General features: G+C 46.2%; 1 protein-coding gene across 1 annotated transcript in view; it reads right to left on the bottom strand.

The window, feature by feature from the left end:
• Window positions 1-26,197, bottom strand: part of hspa4a (heat shock protein 4a) — an 86,772-nt gene that overhangs the window by 42,679 nt on the left and 17,896 nt on the right. Inside the window, exons 2-7 of the mRNA XM_038796005.1 lie at window positions 22,739-22,796; window positions 18,774-18,914; window positions 11,418-11,540; window positions 11,222-11,321; window positions 4,882-5,015; window positions 3,405-3,649 (exon numbers count right to left, since the gene is read on the bottom strand). Of these exons, the coding sequence (XP_038651933.1) occupies window positions 3,405-3,649; window positions 4,882-5,015; window positions 11,222-11,321; window positions 11,418-11,540; window positions 18,774-18,914; window positions 22,739-22,796 (801 nt within the window). The remainder of the gene's footprint in view (window positions 1-3,404; window positions 3,650-4,881; window positions 5,016-11,221; window positions 11,322-11,417; window positions 11,541-18,773; window positions 18,915-22,738; window positions 22,797-26,197) is intronic.

The following is a 26,197-nucleotide window of genomic DNA, read 5'->3' as shown; positions in this document are numbered from 1 at the left end:
ACTCAATTGCAAGATGACTCCCTACTGAAGGACAGGTCTGCGGCATTCAAGTCAGACGACCCTGAACTATACAAGAAATCCAGGTACTACCTCCGCAAAGCCATCCGAGATGCCAAGAAAGAATATCAAACCAAGCTAAAGTCAGACAGACAGACTCTCGGAGGTTGTGGCAAGAACTAAACAACATAACGGGCTACAAAGCGAAGCCGAGCAGCATCTCCGGCAGCAGCGCAACCCTCCCCAATAAACTCAATGCATTCTATGCTTGGTTCAAGCAGGAAACCAGCAATCCGCCGTTGAGTGCCCCAGCATCCCAAAACTCACCCATACCCACCATCACAGATTCCGAAGTCAGATCGGCCTTCCTGAAAGTGAACTCGCGGAAGGCAACAGCCCCGGAGGGGATCCCTGGTCGTGCACTCAGTGCCTGCGCGGACCAGCTGGCAGAGGTGTTCGTAGATATCTTTAACCTGTCCCCACTCCAAGGTCCCCACCTGCTTCAAGACCAGCATCATACCGGTGGCAAAGAACCAGGCAATGTACCTCAATAACTAACGTCCGGTGGCCCTGACTTCAGTCGTAATGAAGTGCTTCGAGAGGTTGGTCATGAAGCACATCACCTCCATACTCCCAGAACGCCTTGATCCTCTGCAATTCGTGTACCGCCGCAACCGGTCCACAGCAGACAATTTCCCTGGCCCTACACTCATCCCTAGAGCATCTCAACAACAAGGACTCCTGCATCAGACTCCTATTTATTGACTACAGCTGTCTTCAACACCATAATCCCAGCCAAGCTCATATCAAAGCTCCAATACCTAGGACTTGGCTCCCCACTCAAACTGAATCCTCGATTTTCTGACCCACAGACGACAATCACTAAGAATGAAAAACAACACCTCCTCCACAGTAGTCCTCAATACCGGGGGTCCGCTAGGCTGCATACTTAGCCCGCTACTCTACCCCCTGTGCACATACGACTGTGGGGCAAAATTTGGTTCCAACTCCATCTACAAGTTTGCTGACGACACAACCATAGTGGGCCGGATCTCGAATAACGACGAGTCAGAATACAGGATGGAGATAGAGAACCTAGTGGACTGGTGCAGCGACAACGATCTCCCCCTCAATGCCAGCAAAACTGAAGAGCTGGTCATTGACTTCAGGATGCAAATTACTGTACACACCCCTGTCAGCATCAACGGGGTCGAGGTTGAGATGGTTAGCAGTTCCAAATTCCTAGGGGTGCACATCTCCAAAGATCTGTCCTGCTCCAGGTCCGCCAAGAAAGCACAACAGCGCCTATACTGCCTCAGGAAACTAAGGAAATTCGGCATGCCCACATGAACTCTTACCAACATTTACAGATGCACCATAGAAAGCATCCCATCTGGCTGCATCACAGCCTGGTATGGCAACTGCTCGGCTCAGGACCGCAAGAAACTTCAGAGAGTAGTGAACAGCCCAGTCCATCACATGAACCTGCCTCCCATCCATCGACTCCATCTCCACCTCCCGCTGCGTGGGGAAAGCGGGCAGCATAATCAAAGATCCCTCCCACCTGGCTTACTCACTCTTCCAACTTCTTCCATCGGGCAGGAGATACAGAAGTCTGAGAACACGCACAAACAGACTCAAAACAGCTTCATCCCCGCTGTTACCAGTCTCCTAAATGACCCTCTTATGGACTGACCTCATTAACACTACACCCCTGTATGCTTCATCCGGTGCTGGCGCTTATGTAGTTACATTGTGTATCTTGTGTTGCCCTATTGTGTATTTTCTTTTATTCCCTTTTCTTCCCATGTACTTAATGATCAGTTGAGCTGCTCACAGAAAAATACTTTTCACTGTACCTTGGTACACGTGACAATAAACAAATCAAATCCAATCCAAAGGAAGATGGATATAGTGGTTGGTGGTCAATCATCTCAGATCCAGGACATCACTGCAAGAGTTCCTCATTGTTGTATCATTGGCCCAACTGTCTTCAACTGCTTCATCAATGATCTCCCTTCCATCATAAGGCCAGAAGTGGGGATGCTCACAGATGACTTCAAATATTCAGCACCAATCACGACTCTTCAAACAATGAATCAGTCCATGGCCAAATGCAGGAAGACCTGGACAATATCCAGCTTGGGCCGACTTTGCGCAACACAAGTGCCAGGTTCTGGCCATCTCCTACAAGAGAGGATCTAACCATCGCCCCATGACATTCAACTGGCATCACCATCACGGAATCCCCCACAATCAACATCCTGGCGGCTACCATGATCAAAAACTGAACTGGACTAATATTAATACTGTGGCCACTGGAGAAGGTCAAAGGCTAGGAATGCTACAGCGAGTAAGTCACCTTCTCCTCCTCCTCCCTCCCCCCCCCCCCCCCAACCCCAACAAAAAAAAAAAGCCTGTCCACCATCTACAAGGCACAAGTCAAGAGCGTAATGGAATACTCTCCACTTGCCTGGATGGGTGGAGCCCCAACAACCCTCAAGAGGCTCAACACCATCCAGGACAAAGCAGCCCACTTGATTGCTACCCCTTCCAGAAACATTCAAACCCTCCACCACCGACGAACGGTGGCAGCTGTGTGTACCGTCTACAAGATGCACTATAGTAACTTGCCAAGGTTCCTTAGACAGCACCTCCCAACCCATGACTTCTATCATCTAGAAGGAGAAAAGCAGCAGATACCTGGGAACCCCATCATTTGGAGGGGGCTGGTTTAGCACAGGGCTAAATCGCTGGCTTTGAAAGCAGACCAAGGCAGGCCAGCAGCACGGTTCAATTCCCGTACCAGCCTCCCCGAACAGGCGTCGGAATGTGGCGACTAGGGGCTTTTCACATTAACTTCATTTGAAGCCAACTTGTGACAATAATCGATTTTCATTTCATTTCAAGTCACACCACCCCGACTTGGAAATATATTGCCGTTCTTTCACCGTCGCTGGGACAAAATCCTGAACCTCCCTTCCAAACAGCACTGTGGGTGTACCTACACCTCAGATCTGCAGCGGTTCAAGAAGGCAGCTCACCACCACCTTCTGAAGGGCAACTAGGGATGGGCAATAAAAGCTGGCCTAACCAACGACGCCCACGTCCCTTAAATGAATTTGAAAAAGGCTGAAGACAATTAACTGATGTTTTACTTTTTCTGGGTTAACAGGTTTAAATGTATTTAAAATAAAGCAAAATCGGGTGCAGTGTATATAGTTGTATATTTAAAGACAATGGAAATCTTGGGTCATAAGACAACATACATTTTATCATGCTACATTTTATCATGTTCCTTTAATGTTCAGTTGCAATCTGCATATGTCCATTAAATGTTATAATCACTATTGCATTTTATCATCTCTAAAGGACAAAAATTCAAAACGTTCAACATTATTTTGTACCTGTTTAATGATCCAGAAACATCAATGTCATTCATGAAACACTCAATATTCATTGGTATGTCAGATGCATTGGCACTCATAAGTTTCTTCAGCTTTTCACATTCCTGGAAAAGCCTCATTACGGCTCGGATTTTGGATTTAACATCCAGTTTGTACTTCTTACCGAATTCTTCACAGAAATGATTTACCAAAATCTCATCAAAGTTTTTTCCACCCAAGTAGGGATCAAAAGCAGTAGCAAGGACCTAAGACAACATAAACCTACAGTTAAATGGTCAGGAGAAAGAATTGCACATGCCAGTTTTCTTATTGGACCCTTATCTGTTCTAACAAAGAGTGAACACTTAAAACATCATAACTTGTCTTTCCACAGAAGCTGAGTAACCTACTGCATCTTTTTATTGTTATAACCAATTAGAATATTAAGTTTTAATGCCAGAATCACATGTTTAGATTCATTTGGAAGAAGAATGTGTAAATGCAGACAAGCAGATCAACTTTCTTGCCTCGGAGGTTGTTTTACTGGACCAATTTTGGTGATTGCCAAAATAGAACTAACGAAATACGACAAAACAAAAATTCAGAAACACATCTTCACTTATTTTGTTTTAATATGTGGCTATACGTTTGTGGGAGAAATAGATGTTGAAGGAGTAATTTTTCAACTTGCTACAAACGCTTAAGAACTAGAATATTTGGTACTGCGCAATTCTGTTGTAAGAAAAATATTAAAAGCTCAAGTGAACCCACAGGATAAGATTGCGGCTTAAATCCCAGGACACTAGGCAATTACACAAATGGCAAGATTCTGTTCATATTTTACACAGGTGCACAGTGTTAAACCATTGATTGCTATACACTTTTTCTTACACAAACTAATGATTTGTGGGAGCCATGGTGACAAAAATGTAAGCCTTCATTTCTGCTGTGGACTACCAAATAGCCAACAATATTGATTTTGTGATACATTGCTTAAAATAAATAGGCACATATGATTATAGTTGCTAAATAGTTCCAGAAACTGTTTATGCATGCTTGTGTGAAAAAGGAAACCATGAAATAAACCAGCCATATTATGACAGTTGCGCAGCAGCCCTTGAAAATTGTTCCATTGCATAAGCAAATAAGATTATGCTTAATGAAGTGGTTCTTGTCTGAATTTAGTCACTACATTAATTTTTAATGTTTCCTTTAGAACAATGCAGGAGTTAAGGCTTCTTGGTCCACCAATTTGACCAAATTCAGACGGGAATCACCTGATTTAGTAATTTGAAACAAACCTGTTGGACTTTAACCTGGTGCTGTGAGACTTCTTACTGATTTAAAAAAGGTTGATTTATTTTTGAGTGGAACATTTTTATGCAGCAGAATTAGAGAAGCTGCTTCACTTTGATCCTATTATCAAGAAACTCTCATACATTTGCTGCACCAAATATCAAAAGAGACTTCACAGGCATTTAAAAAAGTCTCATCTTACCTTTAGTTTTCCCTTATTGAATGCACAGGCAGAAACCTGAAATGCCGAGTGTCCCAAATCAACAAAAACAACATTCCTTGGCTTCTCCTCAGGGGCTGGCAGGTCTTGTTTATATATCCCATAAGCAAGTGCAACTGCAGATTTAAAAAAATTGTAACTCCACAATGCTCCAAAATGATGTTAAATGCAGAATGAAAAACAAACAAAAAATCAGAATGCACTGAAGTCCAAGTAAATGGCCACATTTCTCCTTCAGAAGCATACATTGAAAAATGCAGGAAAAAGCAATTCAGATAATTGGACACAGCACTCCCAGGTTAAGGAGGAAAAGAATTCTGTTCTTGGATCTTCAAATCAATGATCCTTACCAGAAACTGCATACAAATGTGGATAGCGCAATACAACCTGTAGTTTCCTCACTGCTACCTAGTCTGTTACTGACGCTATTATATACATAATGGTCACTTGGGTAAAGTACCAAAAAGGATGATGCATGCCATGAGATTGTACCGAAGTACTAGTTCCTGCCTTTGAGATTAAAGAAAGCAAGGCTGGAGGTTTCTGTTTAATCATGCTAGCTTATTTGGTGAAATTGGTGTAAAACAAGTTTAAGAGCAAATTGTATTCAGCGCAACTCTAGTCTTCCACAATCTTTGTGCTAGTTTTAAAAACCTCACTCCAGAAGGTCTGCCCACAAAATTGGTTCCATCGTGAATAAATTGCCATTGGGAATTTCTATCAGGGCTCCAAAGATTAAGCTAAATTGAGCTTTTGAATGAACGGCCACCCTTACGTGCATTGTGAGTTTTGAATGATCTCTAAAAATTCACCCTTGTATCCCAATCGAACTAGAATTTTCAGTAAATTAAAACTGGATTACTCTGACGGCAGATTGACAATGATTTCAAATGCTTAATTTGCGGCATATCAATTGACCTTTGTACTAATTTTACCAATTTGCTATCCAAAACACATCAAGGACCATTTTTCAAAGCCTAAATTTTTAGTGCTCAACTGTATTGGTTCTTTGCAGATTTTGTGGCCACTTACAAATGAATTTCAGGCAGCAACTGTTTAAAACAAGCTCTAACCACATATCTTTAAAAATAATTGAAATTAATTGTTTGTGATGGATACAGTTTTCATAATCTGAAAATAATCTTAACCACTTGAGTAATATCTGCCAATTTGTAATTGTTACCAAGTTAAATAATTTACATTCGCTTTGTTTATTGAGTATTTGAAAGGATGATCACAACTGCTCTTTCATTCTCTCCTCCAAAAATAACTAGCTGAAATTCAATTATATAACCTATTCTCATTATCCAGAGATGTCATGTTGTTTTGAAATTAGTGCTCTGAACGAACTGTATTTGAATCACCTGTGAAATTGAACATAAACAGAGCACAGATTTCTCTTTTTTTTAAAATTAACATTTTATTGAGGTATTTATGGTTTTATAATAACAGAAGAAACAATGTACATACAAATATAAACATAGTGCAAAAGCCGTCTTCCTCCCTCACAGGTCCCACCTTTTCCAACAGCCTACTCTAAACTAATCCCAACCCCCCCTCCTTTTGGCTGACGTTTAATTTTCCCCAAAGAAGTCAACGAATGCCGTCCACCTCCGGACGAACCCTAACATCGACCCTCTCAGGGCAAACTTTATTTTCTCCAGACAGAGAAAGCGAGCCATGTCAGTTGGCCAGGTCTCAGACTTCGGGGGCTTTGAGTCCCTCCAAGCAAATAATATCGGTCTCTGGGCTACCAGGGAAGCAAAGACCAGAGCGTCTGCCTTTCTCCTCCTAGATTCCCGGGAGCACAGATTTTTGAGGATACAAGTCCATACAGTGGTGCAGAGAGATGGGGTACAAAAAAATATACCCGAGTGGTAGGATGCAAGTGCTCGCCTAGAATTACCAACATGGCAAATTCTCATTTCTCCTCTTGCATATGGCAGTTGACTACAAATGAAATCAGAAATGAAATCCCCACAGAAACAAAAACAAGAGTCATGCCCAAAAATTGGTTACACGTCATCTTAATACAAGTTCTGGTCCTTTTGAAGTTATTAGAACCCTTTAATGCTTCACTGAAACAATCCTACCCATCTATTAATGTACAGATTAATTAATACAGAGCTTCTCTCTTGCGATAGGCAGATTAACGTCCCAACCGTTTCATGACTATTACATCAACCATATAATTGTTTTTATACCTTTCCACCTTTATTGCACAAATCTAAAACAATGGAAAATGCCAATCCAATGCTTCATAAAATTAAAAAAAAACATTTCATTAACATAGAACAGTACAGCACAGAACAGGCCCTTCGGCCCTCGATGTTGTGCCGAGCAATGATCACCCTACTCAAACCCACGTATCCACCCTATACCCGTAACCCAACAACCCCCCCCCCCCCCCTTAACCTTACTTTTTAGGACACTACGGGCAATTTAGCATGGCCAATCCACCTAACCCGCACATCTTTGGACTGTGGGAGGAAACCGGAGCACCCGGAGGAAACCCACGCACACACGGGGAGGACGTGCAGACTCCGCACAGACAGTGACCCAGCCGGGAATCGAACCTGGGACCCTGGAGCTGTGAAGCATTTGTGCTAACCACCATGCTACCGTGCTGAATTATGTAGACATAATTCAGTATGTAACAGCCCCCCCCCCCCCCCCCCCCCCACCATACCCATTCAACATAGCTTATACTCACAATTCCCAAGTCACTCCATCTCTTCTTGCTGATCCCACCTAAACTGAAGTAAACTAATTCCCCCTACCCCCCTTCATTCCCTAACCCTTATTGTATCTGCTGACAGTTCCCCCCCCCCCCCCCCCCCCCCCGAAGAAGTCGATAAAGGGCTGCCACCTCTGGACAAAACCCAAGACTGATCCTCTCAGGGCAAACTTAATTTTTTCAAGCCTGAGAAACCCGGCCATATCACTAACCCGTAACCCTGATTTCGGGGCAGAATCCCTCCACCCTAATAAGATCAGTCTCCAGACCACCAAGGAGGCAAAGGCCAAAACGTAAGCCTCTCTCACCCCCTGGACTCTCGGCTCTTCTGACACTCCAAAGATCAAAATAGGGAGACACAAAGACAAACAAAAGTATCGGGAGAACAGTCATCTTTACGGTCTGTACCCTCCCCACCAGTGACAACAGGAGCATGTCTCACCTCTGAAAGTCCTCCTTCATTTGCTCAGCTAACCGGGGCAGATTTAACTTCTGCAACTGCTCCCAACCCCGTGCCACCTGAATACCCAAGCATCAAAAACTCCCTCCCACCACCTTAAATAGCAACTCCGCCAGCCTCCTCTCCTGCCCCCTCGCCTGGATCATAAAAACTTCACTTTTTCCCCATATTCAATTTATACCCCGAGAACTGGCCAAATTCTCCCAAGATAAGCATAATCTCTCCCATCCCCCCAAACGGGTCAGAAATATACAGGAGTACGTCATCTGCATATATAAGACCTTGTGCCCCCTACACCCCGAACTAGCCCCTTTCAGTCCTTTGACGCTCTCAGCGCCATCGCCAATGGCTCTATAGCGAAGACAAACAACAGTGGGGAGAGTGGACATCTCTGCCTCGTCCCTCGGCTCAGTCGGAAATATTCCAAGCTCACCTGGTTCGTCCGCACACTGGCCACCAGCGCCTGGTACAGCAACCGGACCCAATCTACAAAACCCTGCCTAAACCCAAACCACCCCAGGACCTCCCACAAATACATCCACTCCACCCTGTCGAAGGCCTTCTCTAAGTCAATAGAGACCACCCTCCCTCCCCTCTGAGGGCATCATGATCACATTCTTGACCAGCCCATTCAGCCCTCTCACGTTCCATGTGATCTGCCTGGTCAGGGGACACCCGGACCCCCACCTCCCTGCCAATCAACCACAACCCCCCTTAGCCTCCAGCCCACCAACCTCGCCTCCTCAGGCCCGCCCATCGCCATTGACCCCCAATTTGTCTCCAAGCGCAGTCACTCCCCTGTCAACAGATCAATAACCCCCTCCCTCCCCCCATCCCATAACAAAATAACAATCACAACCTCCCTCAATAAACTTATAACCTGCTTGCCCCCCACTGCGCTTCATCAGCTAGCTTGATAGCCCCCGCCCATGCGTCAAGCATCCTACCCCCCACTGATCTCCCTTCCCCCCCGCTCGACATACATATGCAGAACATCACAATCCCCAACGAACACAAAGAAGAAAATTCCACCCACCACCCCCGATTAAGAACAAAGTTAACCCGCAAACAAAACGGAGCAATGGCCCCAAACCTAATTTTTTAAAAAAAACATACAAAGCCCAAAGAGAAAGGAACTTTAGCAGCATATCAAGAACACAGCTATTCGGGCAGCACAGTGGCTTAGCCCTGTTGCCTCACGGTGCCGAGGTCCCAGGTTCGATCACGGCTCTGGGTCACTGTTCGTGTGGAGTTTGCACATTCTCCACCTGTTTACGTGGGTTTCGCCCCCACAACCCAAAAAATGTGCAGAGTAGGTCAATTGGTCATGCTAAATTGCCCCTCAATTGAAAAAAAAATGAATTGGGTACTCTAAATTTAAAGAAAAAAAGAACACAGCCACTCGCCCCCAAGTTTAATGTCCTCATCACCTGCCAGTCCCCGGTCCTTAAAGTTAATCGCTCCACCTGGCGCTCCGAAGTAAAGTTCTCACCCTCATACGTGATCCACAAACGTGCTGGGTACAGCACGTCGAGCTTCACCCCCTCCATAGAGGTTCGCCCTTCTTGAAGTTCACCCTTCTTTCGGCCAGTTCTGCACCCAAGTCCTGGTAAATACGCAGCTCATTGCCTTCCCATATGCAGCTCCTCGTCTGCCTGGCCCACCTCAAGATCTGTTCCTTGTCCAGGAACCGATGCATTCGTACCACCATTGCCCTTGGTGGCTCATTCCTCAGGGGCTTCCTCATCAGCACTCTGTGCATCCTGTCCACCTGCAAGGGTCAAGCAAACACACCTTCCCCCAGCAGCTTCTCGAACATACGCACCACACATGTCTCTGCATCTGATCCCTTGCTGCCCCCCTGAAGGCCAACAATCCTCCGGTTCTGCCAGCGCAACCTTTTCTCCAAATCCTCCGCTTTCTCTTGCAGCCTGTTTTGGTGGCCCTTCATCAGCCCCATCTCCACTACCATCGCGGCCAGCTGCTCATCATGCTCAGCAACCGCTTCTTCCACCTTCTGGGTCGCCTGGCCCCGAGCTTCCAATCTCTGCTCCACACGATCCATTCAAGTTTTAACCAGATCCCGGTATTCCTTTCTTTGCTGAGCAAAGCTCTCCTGGAGACAGACCACCAGTTTTTCCCTTGACCACTGGGTCGGCAGTTTTGGTCCCTATCCTTCTGCCATATTCTCCCGTGCTGCAGACTCCACTCCTGTCTTTGACCAACGTTCTCTACTTTTCAGACCACTTCTGGTCCACGATCCATACACTAGTGGGGAATCCTTCTCATCTACTTCACCAGTCTCCCGTTTTGTCGATCAAATCCACCATAAACAGAGGAAAAGGTCCACCACGAATGAGAGCTACCAAATAAGCAACCACTCACTCCATGGCCGCCACCGGAAGTCTCCACATCAACCATATAAATTAGTAGCCCATTGTTATAAAGGTTGTGAAAAGTCCATCCTAATTCAAAGTCGTAGCTCAATTAGGATTCAAATGCTTGATAAATATTGCTCATAGTTTCTGACATTACACAGAGTTGTGGGTGCAAGTTCCAATTTATGGCACAAAATCAAGGTTAAAACTCCAATGCAATGCTGTGAAAATGCCACATGCCAAATTGTGTTGTCCCTCAGATGACATGCAAAATCGGTCAACATTAAGGACATGCCACTCCTCAAAGGGAGCTGTGCACTACTCGTATCTTGACCAACATTCTTCCTCGACCAAAACAAGGTTAAATAATTAATCAGCTCATTGATGTTGTATAATCTTGCGATGGGCTAAAATGATTCCAAGCCTACATAGCAACATTACAAAAATTGCTTGCTTGCATAAATTGCTTAATCAATTTGAAAAGACACAATATAAATGATAATCTTAACAAAAGCTAGATGAATGCAGATGAGTACAGGTTGCAAGAAGTTAGTAATGCTATATTTTGGGCAGAGACAATGGTTTGAATCCTATTATTAACAATAGAACTGTCTGATTTACATTACCCCTGAACCTGTACCAATATACTTTTGTTTCAGTGCAAGTCAGCAGCTAGAATATGATTAATCCAGTACTGTCTCCCATAATAAAAATGCATAGTCAGACCCAAAAACATTTAGTTATTACCTGAAGTGGTTTCATTAATTAGTCGTAAACAGTTGAGCCCTGCAATTTGCGCAGCATCTATTACTGATCTCCTCTCAGCATCAGTGTAGAAACATGGAACCTATAGAAAGTACACAGATAGAAGAAATGGCATCTGTCCAGAACAAACTAGTACATATTTGCTGCATAAAATTAACATCCAACCGTGATCACTTACTGATATTACACAATCCAGGACTGGTTTCTTCAGTGCAGTTTCAGCTGTTTCCTTTAGTTTAGTCATCAACATTCCAGTCACTTGCTCCACACTAAAGCATCGTTCCTCTTCCAGGTACAAAACCTTTTAAAACAAAGTTTTGAAACAAAAAATCTCATCAGTACCTTAGAAAAATGTTATTTGAAAAATGCATCTTGTTGGAAGCTTTTGTCGTTTAATTATCTTCTTTAAACCACACAACACACAAATAGGTAGGAAAAAATGGCTTGCACTTAAAATGCTGCATTTCATAAAGCTCAACATCACTTCATAGCCAGTTTCTAAAAAAGTTATGAGAATACAGCGAAACTCAAGACACCATTCGTTGGTACCAGGCACTCCATGATGTTGATGGCAGGTGGCCATTTTACACGTGAGCTTTTTGCCTGGAGTCCTATCTGACTGACATTACAAAATGTGTATTTCCATCAGGAGGTCATCCAAGAACAAAATCACAGATTTCCCCCTTTCAGGGGCATCAAGACCAATAATAATATTCCTACTGTAATCTTGTCTACATCAACTAACTTGGCATAGACTGGTGATGGAAAATTCCTGGTCCATACTGCTCAGTTACTTCAATGTCATAACCAGTTGGTTATTACCGGTATGGCTTTAAATATATGCCTACCACATGACAAGTTTACAATCTTGGGCAGACAATACTTAGTTTCAGAGACACTGTATGCTATGCTAATTTTATGCACTGGTATTAAAGAGTGGCAGTGGAGAGGTTGGGACACTGCACCACTCATCTTAGTGTATGGTGTTCAGAGTCTAACACAGTGAAGGAAAGACATATTTAAAAGCTGCTCATCAGGCATGGGGACCCAGAGCATATTGTATTGGCAAAAAACGGTTAAGATCAACCACATAACATTCCACGAACCAGACTTCCGGTGTGCACCATGGAGTGAGTGATCACACAGAGGCAGCTCCTGCCCAAGGTTACAGAAAAGAGCTCTTTTTTGGGCGGCACGGGTTGGAATTTCGATGAAAAGGCATAGGTGAATGTTCGAGGAGTACTTTCCCCCAAGAATAGTATGTTTCTTGGTTATCAGACCCTCAGAAACAGTGCAAGATTGGGCTGAAGCAGCAGCAGACAAAAGCCTCTGCAAGCATGCAGGCGGGGGAAGGGCCAGCTTAGAGGCCTCAAGCTGACTTGAGGGCCTTTATGAAAGCTGAATTCTAGCAGCAGAGGGAAGAACTGTGAAAAGATCTCACCAAGGCCATTGACGAAGCGGGGACGGACTTCCGGTAGCGGTGATGCGGAGCTAAGCCGCACGTTCAGTGGCTCCCGTTATTTTCGGACTTTGGAGCTCTTTTAAGGGCTCGTAGTGGTGCTGTTTGGACTTTTCCCCGTGTGGGAACACTCCTTCTAAGATTCTCCATCGGTGGATGGCCTGGACCAGGAGTGGAGCGGTCAGAAAATCGGCTTTGGAAACTTCCGGTTGCGGCTATGCGGAGCTAAGCCGCACCGCAGCTCCCGCTACTTAAGGACTTTTAGGCCGATTTGAGGGCCCCAAACGGCGCTATCTCGACGAATCCTGGTGGGGGAAGGTGTCTAGAGGAGCATTCCCCATAATTTATGGTGCTCACCCGGAGTGGGGCAAAGGAAAAAGCTGCAGCAGCTCCCCAAGAAAAGCGGGGGAAGAAGGACAAAATGGCGGCCCGCGGAACACCCGAGGACTGGTGGAAGTGGGCGCAGGAGCAGCAAGCCTCTCTTCTGCGCTGTTTTGCGGAGCTGAAGGCTGAGTTGCTGGACTCCCTGAATACGACTACCAACAAGCTGCTTGGGACCCAGGCGGCCCAGGAGGTGTCCATTCGGGAGTTGCAGCAACAGGCCGCTGAGTGGGAGGAGGCGGCCATGGTCCTCGTGGGGAAAGTGGAGTTGCACGAGGCACTTCACAAAAAGTGGCAAGACCGCTTGGAGGAGCTGGACGTTCGCACGAGGAGAAAGAATTTGAGGATCCTGGGCCTGGCGGGGTCGGATCTCCCGTCGTACGTGACCACGATGTTGAGCTCGTTGATGGGAGCGGGGTCCTTCCATTTGCCCCTGGAGCTTGAGGGAGCTCACAGAGTGCTGGCCAGGAGGCCCAAGGCAAATGAACCCCCGCGGGCGGTGCTGGTGCGGTTCCATCGATTTAGTGACCGGGAGTGTGTGCTGCGCTGGGCCAAGAAAGAGAGGAGCAGCAAGTGGGAGAATTCGGTAGTGCGAATCTACCAGGACTGGAGTGCGGAGGTGGCAAAGCGGCGGGCCGGGTTCAACCGGACGAAGGCGGTGCTACATGCCAAGCAGGTCAGATTTGGAATGCTGCAGCCTGCGCGTCTGTGGGTGACATACAAGGACCGGCACCACTACTTCGAGTCCTCGGAGGAGGCGTGGGCCTTTGTACAGGCGGAGAAGCTGGACTCGAACTAGGGTCTGGGGACACACTATGGCCGTTGCTGTTTTCGCTGTTGCTGTTCTTCAATTTTGACACGAGTTCTTTTTATGCTGGTTTTCTTTTTGCTCTGTTTCCGGGTGGGTTTGTTTGTTGGGTATGGGTGTGGGGTATGTGGGGAACGCTGGGGGTATGTGCTTTATATGTTCTCTTCTGTACGTGGCTGGGGGTTGGGGTGAAACTGGATTTTGGGGAGCTGCGTCAGAAGGGTGGGGTGTGGCAGTGTGAAAGCGCGGGCTTTCCTCTGGTTTCCCGCGCTGTGGGGCGGGGGGGCGGAGCTGGAGGTGGGGGCTTGGCCTCTAGTGGTTTTCTTTCCCACGCTGAAGCGGTGCCAAGGAGGTGTGGCAAGAGGGGGATGACCCCATGCCGGGAGGGGATGGGTTTTGGCGGGAGCTGCCGGGTCAGCAGAAGTCAGCTGACTCACGGAAGTATCATGGAGGGTGCGTCGCGGCTAGGAGGGATCCTAGCCTGGGGGGGTGGGGGATACCGGGTTGCTGCTGGAATGGCCAGGAAGGAGCTGGTGTGGGCCGGGGGGGGGGGGTAGAGGAGAGGCGTTATCGCCATGGGAAACGGGTCAGGCGGGGCGAGCTGGCCTGGGGCGAGCAGTCGATAAGCTATGGCTAGCCGGCAGGGATTGATCCCGAAGGTGCAGGATGCCGAGTATTCGGCCATAGCGATTTCAGACCATGCTCCGCACTGGGTTGATCTGGAGATGGGGGAGGCGCGGGACCAGCGCCCGCTCTGATGCCTGGATGTGGGGATGCTGGCTGATGAGGAGGTGTGTAGGAGGGTCTGGGTAATATTGAGGGGTATCTTGATACCAACGACACGGGGGAGGTCCAGGTGGGGATGGTCTGGGAGGCTCTGAAAGCAGTGATCCGGGGAGAGCTGATCTCCATCTGGGCCCTCAGGGAAAGGGAGAGGAAGGAGAGGGAGAGACTGGTGGGGGAGCTGCTGGATGTAGACAGGAGATACGCGGAGGCACCGGAGGAGGGGTTGCTGGGGGAACGGCATAGTTTGCAGGCCAAATTTGACTTGTTGACCACCAGAAAGGCGGAGACACAGTGGAAGAGGGCGCAGGGCGCGGTATACGAGTATGGGGAGAAGGCGAGCAGGATGTTGGCGCATCAGCTCCGCAGGCGAGATGCGGCTAGGGAAATTGGTGGAGTGACGGATAGGGGTGGGAATGTAGTGCAGAAGGGGACAGAAGTAAATGGGGTCTTTAGGGACTTCTACGAGGAACTGTACCGGTCGGAACCTCCGATGGGGAGAGGGGGGATGGAGAGCTTCATGAACAGGCCATGTTTCCCAAGGGTTCAAGAGGAGCTGGTAGAGGGGCTGGGGCGCCGATAGAGTTGGAGGAGCTAGTCAGGGGGATTGGACAAATGCAGTCAGATAAGGCGCCGGGGCCGGACGGGTTCCCGGTGGAATTTAATAAAAAGTATGCGGATCTGGTGGGCCCGCTGTTGGTGCGAGCCTTCAATGAGGCATGGGAGGGGTGGGCTTTGCCCCCGACGATGTCGCGGGCACTGATCTCTCTGATCCTGAAGCGGGATAAGGACCCCTTGCAGTGTGGATCATACAGGCCTATCTTGCTCCTCAATGTTGACGCTAAGTTGCTGGTGAAGATCCTGGCCACCAGGATAGAGGACTGTGTGCCAGGGGTGATACACGAGGATCAGACAGGATTTGTCAAGGGACGGAGACTGCTAAATGTTATTATGATGCCGGCAGTGGAGGGGGAGGCGGAGATAGTGGTGGCGCTGGATGCGGAGAAAGCGTTTGATATGAGTGGGGGTACCTGTGGGAGGTGCTGGAGCGGTTCGGATTCGGGGAGGGATTCATCAAATGGGTGAGGCTGCTCTACGCAGCTCCGATGGCAAGTGTAGTTACCAATGGAAGGAGATCGGAGTACTTTAGGCTCTACCGTGGGACCAGGCAGGGGTGCCCCCTGTCCCCCTTGCTCTTTGCACTGGCGATTGAACCTTTGGCTATGGCGTTGAGGGAGTCAGGGAGATGGAGGGGTCTGGTGCGGGGTGGGGAGGAACATCGTGTATCGCTGTATGCGGACGACCTGCTGTTGTATGTGGCGGATCCAGAAGGGGGAATGCCGTGGGTGATGGAGCTGTTAGCGGAATTTGGGGGCTTCTCGGGCTATAAGTTAAATTTAGGCAAGAGCGAGGTATTTGTAGTACACCCGGGTGATCAGGAGGAGGGAATTGGGAGACTCCCATTTAAGAGGGCAGTGAAGAGTTTCAGATACCTGGGGGTGCAGGTGGCCAGGAGTTGGGGGACTCTCATTTTACCAGGCTGGTGGAGCAGATGGAGGAGGAATTTAAAAGGTGGGACATGGTGCCGCTATCGTTGGCAGGTAGAGCGCAGTCCGTCAAAATGACGGTTCTCCCGAGGTTCTTGTTCCTTTTTCAGTGTTTGCCCATCTTTATCCCTAGGGCCTTTTTTAGAAGGGTGACTAGCAGCATCATGAGCTTTGTTTGGACGCATGGGACCCCGAGGGTGAAGAGGGTCTTCTTGGAGCGGGGTAGAGATGGGGGGGGGGGGGCTGGCGTTACCCAATCTCTCGGGTATTATTGGGCGGCCAATGTGTCGATGGTGCGCAAGTGGGTAATGGAGGGGGAGGGGGCAGCATGGAAACGGATGGAGAGGGCGTCCTGTGGAGATACAAGCCTGGGGGCCCTGGTAACGGCGCCGTGGCCGCTCCCTCCTACGAGGTATACCACGAGTCCGGTGGTGGCGGCTACCCTCAAGATTTGGGGGCAGTGGAGGCGACATAGGGGAGAAGTGGGGGGCTCGATGGAGGCTCCGTTAAGGGGGAACCATAGGTTCGTCCCGGGGAACATTGATGGGGGATTTCAGGGTTGGCACAGAGCGGGCATCAGACAGCTGAGGGACCTGTTTATTGATGGGAGGTTTGCGAGCCTGGGGGAGTTGGAGGAGAAATTTGGGCTCCCCCCGGGAAACATGTTCAGGTATCTGCGGGTAAAGGCATTTGCTAGACGGCAGGTGGAGGGATTCCCTTCGCTTCCCGCGAGGGGGGGGGTGAGTGACAGGGTGCTCTCGGGGGTCTGGGTCGGAGAGGGGAAGATATCTGATATCTACAAGGTTATGCAGGAGGCGGAGGAGGCGTCAGTAGAGGAGCTGAAAGCTAAGTGGGAGGGGGAACTGGGGGAACAGATCGAAGACGGGACATGGGCTGATGCCCTGGAGAGGGTTAATTCTTCCTCCTCATGTGCACGGCTTAGCCTCATCCAATTCAAGGTGCTGCACCGGGCCCACATGACTGGGACGAGGATGAGTAGGTTCTTTGGGGGTGAAGACAGGTGTGTCAGGTGCTCGGGGAGTCCAGTGAACCATGCCCATATGTTCTGGGCATGCCCGGCACTGGAGGAGTTCTGGAAGGGGGTGGCGAGGACGGTGTCGAGGGTGGTGGGATCCAGGGTCAAGCCAGGATGGGGACTCGCGGTTTTTGGGGTTGCGGGTGGAGCCGGGAGTGCAGGAGGCGAAAGAGGCTGGTGTGCTGGCCTTTGCGTCCCTAGTAGCCCGGCGAAGGATCTTGCTACAATGGAAGGATGCGAGGCCCCCAAGCGTGGAGACCTGGATCAATGACATGGCGGGTTTCATTAAGCTAGAGAAGGTCAAATTCGCCCTGAGAGGGTTGGTACAAGGGTTCTTTAGGCGGTGGCAACCTTTCCTCGACTTTCTGGCTCAACGATAGGGTACGAGGACAGTAGCAGCAGCAACCCGGGGGGGAGACGATGACTATGTTTGTTTATTTAATTTTAATTTAATTTTAAGTTCTTTTGTTGTTCATTGGGGTTGGGGGGGTGGGGGGATGTGATACATGCGTCGATACGGTCTGGGAGGTGTTACAGTTATTATGGGTTATTTTGTTGCATTTCATTGTTTGTCGTTATGTTTTATATTTTCTGTAAAAAATTCCAATAAAAATTATTTTTTAAAAAAACATTCCACGAACCAATGAAGAAGAAGAAACATCACCATTCCATATTGGTACCAGCTCATTTTCACAAAAGAAAAACAGTTTCACCCTTTACAGGTCCCTCAACAGAAGCGGAGGACAAATGTGACAATGTAAAACATGCCCAGAACTGTTGTAGAAATTATCTGTCCATCAATGTGTTACTTGGTTGTTCGACGTTTCAGCCATAGCTGTGCAGACCACCCTTACAAGGGCCAATCTTATCAGCACCAAATCCTGGCATCCACGTATTCCAATGGCGCTCAAGGTGCAATTGAATATCCTTGACTTCCAGCGTGTCTGACCCGTGGCGACGTGCTAGTTACATGCAACACTCGCCACCAGCAAACTTGGATGGTTCATTCTATTTAGGGCACTTGTGGGTCTTGAATTAGAAAACACGTTAATAAATGTAAAATATTTCACAACTCATTGCATTACAGCATTAACTGCAGAATACGGTGTTATTCAGGTGAGGTATTCATCGGTAGGCCAGTGAATGATTTCTAACGTGCTCACCGTACTGCATTCATATGTGGATGTACTTTTAGCAAGCTTTCACTAACCACACCAAAGAAAACATTCAGCTTAATTTTTTGGATAGAAATGTTTAAATTTGTAGAACTAGTGATAGCCATCACTTGTTCAATTTTATTGAAGGTATTTCAGTTCTATTTAAAAAAATTAAAAAAGGTACAAGCCCAAATAGAAAAAAATAAAATTGAAAAGAGGAGCTTTTCTTTTAAACTCTTTGGTGTTCAATTTTCACCAATTTGGAAGTCGCCTGAATAACATACGAGGTTACATTTGGACCAAGGCATAGAACTTATTTCCATTCTAATGGCAAAGCATGCACTGCAGTTAAATGACACTAACCTTAACACCTGTGGTACCATTTGACATCTGGACGAGTTCATACCCAAGCTTGGGTTGTTCAGCTCTTATAAACGGATCGGAGAAAGCCCGGCCATGGAACCTTTTAAATCCTTGTAAAGTGTTTTTCACATTGGACACTAGCTATAAAACGAGAAATTAAAATTTGATTCACAATACTTTAAACAAACTAGTAATATTTTCTTATTTATACATGAAGTACAACTTGGTCTGGTCCCAATTGCATCACAAATTATATTTAAGACTTTGTAATGGTTCAGGTTTCTTTAAAGGAATGGACAGTTAACTGTTATAACTTCAAAATACAGTGCAATTAGTTGAAAGTATTAAAATATCTGGAGTTACATGTCCAAATCCAATGGTGCAAGCAGTGTCAAATCAACACACAACACACTTGGTAGGCAGAGAGCTAACAGAAGTGGGATAAACAGGTGATTCTCTTCTGCTACTGCAGCACAGCAGAGAGCTTGAAGTGCAACTTTCCTGACCTGCAGAGTTCACCAGCATACAAGACAGTGCACTTACCTTTAATTCCCACCATGGCAGCTGGCAATTTGAATTCAATACACAATAAAAAAGCTGACCGCACAAAAGGTGACATATCATGGATAAAAGACTGGCTAGGTAACAGAATCAGCATGTTGGGGTAAATGGGTCATTTTCAGGTCGGCAAACTGGAACTAGAACAAGGTAAAGTACTGCAGGGGTCAGTGTTGGGTTTCAGCTTCTTACGATTTTGAAGGGACCAACTGCACTGAAGAAAAAATATGCTGATGTTACAGCAAGCTAACGAGGAAAGAAAGTTATGAGGAGGATAAAGCCTCATCATAGAATTTACAGTGCAGGAGGCCATTCGGCCCATCAAGTCTGCACCCCCTCCCATCCACCGGCTCATGGAAAGAGCACCCTGCTTAAGTCCACACCTCCACCCTATCCCTGTAACCCAGCAATCCCATCAAACCCAAGGGCAATTTAGGATGGCAAATCCACCTAACCTGCACGTCTTTGGACTGTGGGAGGAAACCAGAGCACCCAGAGGAAACCCACGCAGACACGGGGAGAACAAGCAGACTCCACGCAGACAGTGACCCAAGCGGGAATTGAACCTGGGACCCTGGAGCTGTGAAGCCATAGTGCTAACCCCTATGCTACCGTGCTGCTCATGAAAAGTCTGCAAAAGGGGTATAATGAGTAAACAGAGTGGGTAAAACACTGACAAGGAGGAGCATAACATGGAAAAATATGAGATTATCCACTGGACAGAATATTATTTAAATGGAGACTACAGAATGTTGCAGTTACGAGGGATCTGGACACTCTTTTTACAGTAATCACAAAGTCAACACGCAGGTACAGCAAGTAATTAGGAAGGTAAATGCAATGTTGGCCTTGAGTCATGTGAGAGTACCTTTAAGAAATGGGTGTTTTTTTTATAGAATAACTGTCGTGGGTGTACCTTTCAGAAATGGGTGTTTATTACTGCAGTGATGTCAGAATGTGGGTGGAGTTGGGCTGTGTCAGCTTTCAGTTTTACTTTGAGAAAAGCTTAGATGTGTTTGTTTTTTGGTTTTGTTTCAGTGTTGGAGCTGCAGTCAGCCACAGAAGGTGTAATGTTGTCTCTCTGCCATGTGAAGACTATCGCTAGATAATTTGGTGAATTCAGAGTGATAACTGTTCTCAGTAGTGAATTTAAACCTGATGTGCTTCTGTTAAAGGTTGTTTAAATGTCTTATGGATGTTAAAAGGAACATTTAAGGATTCCTTAGTGTTGTATTCTTTGGGGGTTGTATTTTAATTGATGGTTGCTAAGATGTTCACTGTATGTTTTAAAAAGATTAACTTGAGTTCATAGAATAAACATTGTTTTGCTTTAAAAAATACTGTTGTCTGCTGCACCACACCTGTGGAATGGGCCGTGTGCTCCCCATACCACAATCTATTAAAAGTTGTGGGTCAGGTGAACTCCATGATACACTTTGGGGTTCTCTAAACCCTGGCCCATAACAATTGCAAGGGGAATGGAGTACAAGGAAGCCTTATATAGGGCATCGGTAAGACCACATCTGGAGTACTCTGTGCAATTATAGTTCCTTTACTTGAGGGATACATTTGCAATAGAATTAGGTTCACTAGGTTAATTTCTGGATATGGGGCTGAGCAGCAGGTTGCTCCATGATGAAAAGATGAAATGCTAAGTAAATTGGGCTTATATTCTCTGGTGTTTAGAAGAATGAGAGGCAATCTCATTGAAACCTATAAAATTCTGAGGGGGCTTGATAGACTAGTTGCGGAGATTGTACCTCTGGTTGGAGACTCAAAAACATGGAGAAATTACTTAACTCAAAAGAGTTATGAATCTTTGGAATTGTCTATGTCGGTAGGTTGTGGATGCTCCATTGTTGCATATATTCAAGGCATTTCTTGGGAGTCTGTAGCCACCTGGGGTGGCCACGTCCCGATTCCAAAATGGACATTCGCAAAGAGTACAGGGAAAAATGGACAGCACTAGAAAAACAAGCAAGTACAAGGTTTCCTGTGGATTGGAACTTGCAGAGCCCAGACAGAACTGAAACTACAAGCCATTAGCATAGTAATGAGCTATCTCCGGGGACAAAAAGAAACATTGAAACAATCGGTACCAGGACAGACTCCCCGGCCGGCGCCAGTGGAGACTAAAACAAAGGCAGGCCAACGGTTACCTAGGGCCCGCCCAGCGATTGGGGAATGACCCAGTTATTGGAGAGAATCGATACAAACGATTGGGGCATGGTCCAATTAATTTAGACCAAGCCCAAGGTCCGTCCAGAAGGGTGCGAAACCCTGTGGACTATAAAGAAGAGTCCCCAAGGACAGTTCGCTCTCTCATTTCTCCATCTTCACCTTCACCTTGGCCGTTGGCTCTCAGCAACGAGAGGCCCACCTGGCACCAGCCAAGTAAGTCTAAGGTCAACGCACGCTACGAGATAGGCGCTCCTAGCTACTATTCTATACCAGTTCGAAGCCAGCAGTATCAGAACCGGACAACGGCCATTGTTCCTCTGACTGAGTAGGCGCCCAAAGCTAAGTATAGGCTTTTAGTAGTAGTTGTAGTTTAGTGAGTAGAGTTTATGCATGAGTAATAATTGACTGTGTGTAAATAAAATGTGCATTAATTTCAAACTTACTAACTGGTGTATCGAGTCATTGATCAGTATTTGGTTTTCAACCTTGTGGTGGTATCAGAAAGATACCTGGCGACTCTTGAGCAAATGTAATTAAAACAGAGCAAATTAAGGGAAAGCATAACGAGCAACAAGTCTTGCTGGGATCGTGGGCTATGGGGAGAAAGTGGGAAAATGAGCCCAAGATCAGTCATGGTCATATTGAATGACAGTGCAGACTCAACATGCCATATGTTTATTACTGCTCTTCTTTCTTGTGTTGTGCCTATAGAAGAGCGTGGTGATCTTATTGACCGTAATTTGTTTTGTAGCACACATCTTCCTGGTGAAAAAGGCAACACTTATCGTCAAACCTACCTGGTCCAAATCAATCAGGAATTAGGATCAGTAACTTCAGAAAATGCTGAATGTGGTTCATACAAACTGCATGCCCTACCTGCTACCAGAACATAAGTCCATGCCCAATGTAGCTATTAGATGACCCAAAGATTGCCCGTTTACATTTCTATTCATTCAGGATACTTTACCAATCTTGAATAGTTTACCATTATCTTCTCAGCTTTGGATAGAAAACCTTTACAAGTGAGGACCCTTGACAGATTTCTCAGTAATGTCTTCTTATAATTCTCATGGAATTGGGAGGTAGCAAGCATTATTTAAAACCGTGGTTCACCTGTACACCCAGGGTATCAGATAGATTAGTTATGCCACAATAATATGCTTAAAACACCTTTGTCTGGAATTTTCCAACTCTTTGTAAAGGAAGATGTATTGAGCTCTTCCTACCTGGCTTTTGGCAGCTGCTCCAACTGAACGATTTCTGGGACCCAAGGACACACAAGACCTGCAATTTCAAAGCAGAGTACATAATTAACCATTCCGGGATGACAACTTTCATTGTGTTTGCAAAGGTAATACTACTAGCCAGAGGTGGCTCCACAACTGATCCCCACCCTCATGGGGGAAGCGCAGAATATCAGTGCAAAAGACATGGCCGAAGTATTTGCAACTATCCTCAGCATTGTTTATTTGATCCATTTCAGCCTCCTCTCAAGGTGCCTTGCATTACAGATGCGTCTTCAGATAAATCGATTCACTCCACATATTACTAAACAACTGAAGGCATGGGCTACAGCAAAGGCCATGCACCTCAACAGTATCCCAGAGGAAAAAGAATATGAAAAATAGGAAAAGACCAGTTAGCCCACAAGCCTGTTCCATTATTCAATACGACTGTTGATCGGATTGTGGCCTCAACTGTACTTTCCTGCTCAATCTCCATAACCCTTAACCCACTTGAATTTATTCAGATTTTAAATCTACAAGGCTATGTTAGACAATGATCCTCCCTCCACTGCTTTTTTGGAAATAGAATTCCAAAGATTTAACATTCAGAGAAGAAATTCCTCATCTCAGTTTAAATGGGAGATCTTTTATTTTATTTTGATGTGGAGATGCCGACCGGGGTGAGCACAGCAAGAAGTCTTACAACACCAGGTTAAAGTCCAACATGTTTGTTTCAAACACTAGCTTTCGGAGATAGGGGTAACCCTGAGGATGTGAAGCAAGGGTTAATAGCTAGAAAGAGCCAGAATGACCAGGATACATTAGTGGAAAATCACTGTGGTGACACAAGCGGAAACAAATATGTTATTGAAGCCATTGAAGGAGAATGAATTTGCTCAGAGAAGGGAGTGATATTTGAAGTCGTGAGCCGACTCATGACTATAAGCCAAACAGCCTTGAGAAACAAGGCGCATGGCCAGATGACAGGATATGAAATGTGGGAGCCGCTTGCAACTATAGCTAACACTTGTTAATTAAGCTAAAACTGCTACATTATCATGTGCCAATAGATAACCTCAAAGTCTGTAAAATCATGTACTGGAACTATTGTAATAACCAAACTATGCTTTGAAATGTGGGCAAGTTCAAGTGAATGTAAGAGACAACCCCTTAAAGAAACATATTAAAAAGGGATGTTTTGAGCAAGACTTTGACACTCTGAGGTGTTTCTTTGGAATACCTAGAGAGCGGCCCCGATCGCAATAAAGAATATTCTGAAGTACGGACGTGTTCGAGATAGTTTCTTCCGGACTGAGACAAGTGAATTAGACACGCATTCACAACCCCAGGTTAAAGAGGTGTGAATTGTCTCAAGCCTGGACAGTTGGCAGGATTTCGCAAGCCCAGGCCAGATGGTGGGGGATCAATGTAATGCGACATGAATCCCAGGTCCCGGTTGAGGCCGTACTCATGTGTGCGGAACTTGGCTATACGTTTCTGCTCAGCGATTCTGCGCTGTTGTGCATCCTGAAGGCCGCCTTGGAAAATGCTTACCCGGAGATTTTATTTTGAAACTGAGCCCCCTAATTCTGCACTCTTTTTTTTGAACAGAAGTGTAGTAATTTGCAGTTTTCCCATCCGCCTGGACCTTTCTCCCCCAAAAAAAGGGAAATTTTGGAATCACAACCAGTGCGCACACCATCTCTGCATCCAGTTTAGGACACTAGAATGCAGGCCATCAGGTCCAGCGGACTCATCATTGTTCAGGGCCATTATTATTAATTGATTATTTTTAAATTGCTCTATCACGCAGAAAGCTATTTGGCCCAACATGTCCAAACCAGCTCTTCAAATCCCCTGCCTCCTCCTTATTACCCTTCACATTCTTTCCTTTTCAGGTAACAGACTAATTACCATTTGAATGCTTCAACTGAAGCTGCCTCATGCATTCCAAACACTGACTATTCGCTGCATAAAGTTTCTCCTCGTGGCACTCTTGCACCTTTTGCCAATTACTTTACATCTCTGCCCTTTTCTTCTCGATCCTTTCACAAGCGGAAACAGATTCTTTCTCCCCATGCCCCTCATAATTTTGAGCACCAAGACCAAATCTCCTCTCAACGTTCTATTCTCTAAGAAAAAGTCTTAACTTCCCCAATCTATCTTCATAACTCAAATTAACCTCTGGAACCATTCTTGTGAATCACTTTTGCACCCTTTGCGTAATGCCTTCACAGCCTTCATAGAATGCTGCGTCCAGAGCTGAACACAATATTGCATCGGAGACTGAACTAGTGACTGATACAAATTAAACACAACTCCCCTGCTCTTGTAATCTAATGAAATGAAAATCGCTTATTGTCACAAGTAGGCTTCAAATGAAGTTACTGTGAAAAGCCCCTAGTCGCCACATTCCGGCACCTGTCCGAGAAGGCTGGTACGGGAATTGAACCCACGCTGCTGACCTGCTTTAAAAGCCAGCTATTTAGCTCTGTGCTATATGTCCCCATTACTAAAGCACAGGTACCTGTATGCTTTATTAACTGCTCTCTCAACCCATCCTGCTACCTTCAATGATTTATGCACATAGACACCCAGGTCCCTCTGCTCCTGCATCCTCCCCCCCCCCCCCCCCCCCCCTCCTCCCCCCACTCCCCCGCCGAAGAGCTGTTTCCTTTTTTTTTTTAAATACTGGGTCTCTATATTCCTCCTACCATAATTAATCACTTCATTTCTCTGCATTGAAATTCAACCATTACCTTTCTGTCCATTCCACCAACATGTCTCTTCTATACTACGCTCCCCAGTTCACAATTCTTCTACATTCTGTATCATCTGCAAATTTGAAATTTCACTCTGGACACCAAGGTCCAGGTCATTAATACACATCAGGAAAAGCAAGGGTCCCAACACTGACACTTGGAGTCCCTCCCTTTTGCCTCTTGATTTAACATCTTGGGGTGCTTCATGAGCCTTCTGCTGTGAAGACAGATACAAAATACTTGTTCAAAGTCTCTGCCATTTCCTCTTTTCCCATTATTCATTTCCCTGTCACACATTTACTTTCTTCCTTTTTATATACTTGTCAAGACCTGATTTTATATTTTTTTTGCTGGTTTACTCCCTAATTTCTCCCTATATTTCACGTTTTGGCACCCTTAGCTGGTTTCTAAAATGCTCCCAATCTCTGGCCTACCATTAATCTCCACAGCATGGAAACCTTTTCTTTCAATTGGACGCCGTCCTTAGCTTCCTAGGTTGGCCAAGGATGGTGTATCCTTCTCTCAGATTCTTTCATTCTCAATGGAATACATCTTCAGTAATAGTTATGGAACATATCCTTAAATGTCTGCCGCTGCTTCTCAACTGTTTTAAGTTAATCCCCATTCCACATTAGCCAACTCTGTCTTCATACCTTTGTAATTGCCGAAGTCTAAAATACTAATTTTAGACCCACGT

Source organism: Scyliorhinus canicula, chromosome 4, assembly GCF_902713615.1.
Source record: "Scyliorhinus canicula chromosome 4, sScyCan1.1, whole genome shotgun sequence".
Lineage (NCBI taxonomy): Eukaryota > Metazoa > Chordata > Chondrichthyes > Carcharhiniformes > Scyliorhinidae > Scyliorhinus > Scyliorhinus canicula.
The sequence above is the reverse complement of the archived record's forward strand: the minus strand, read 5'-3'. Positions and strand labels throughout refer to the sequence as shown.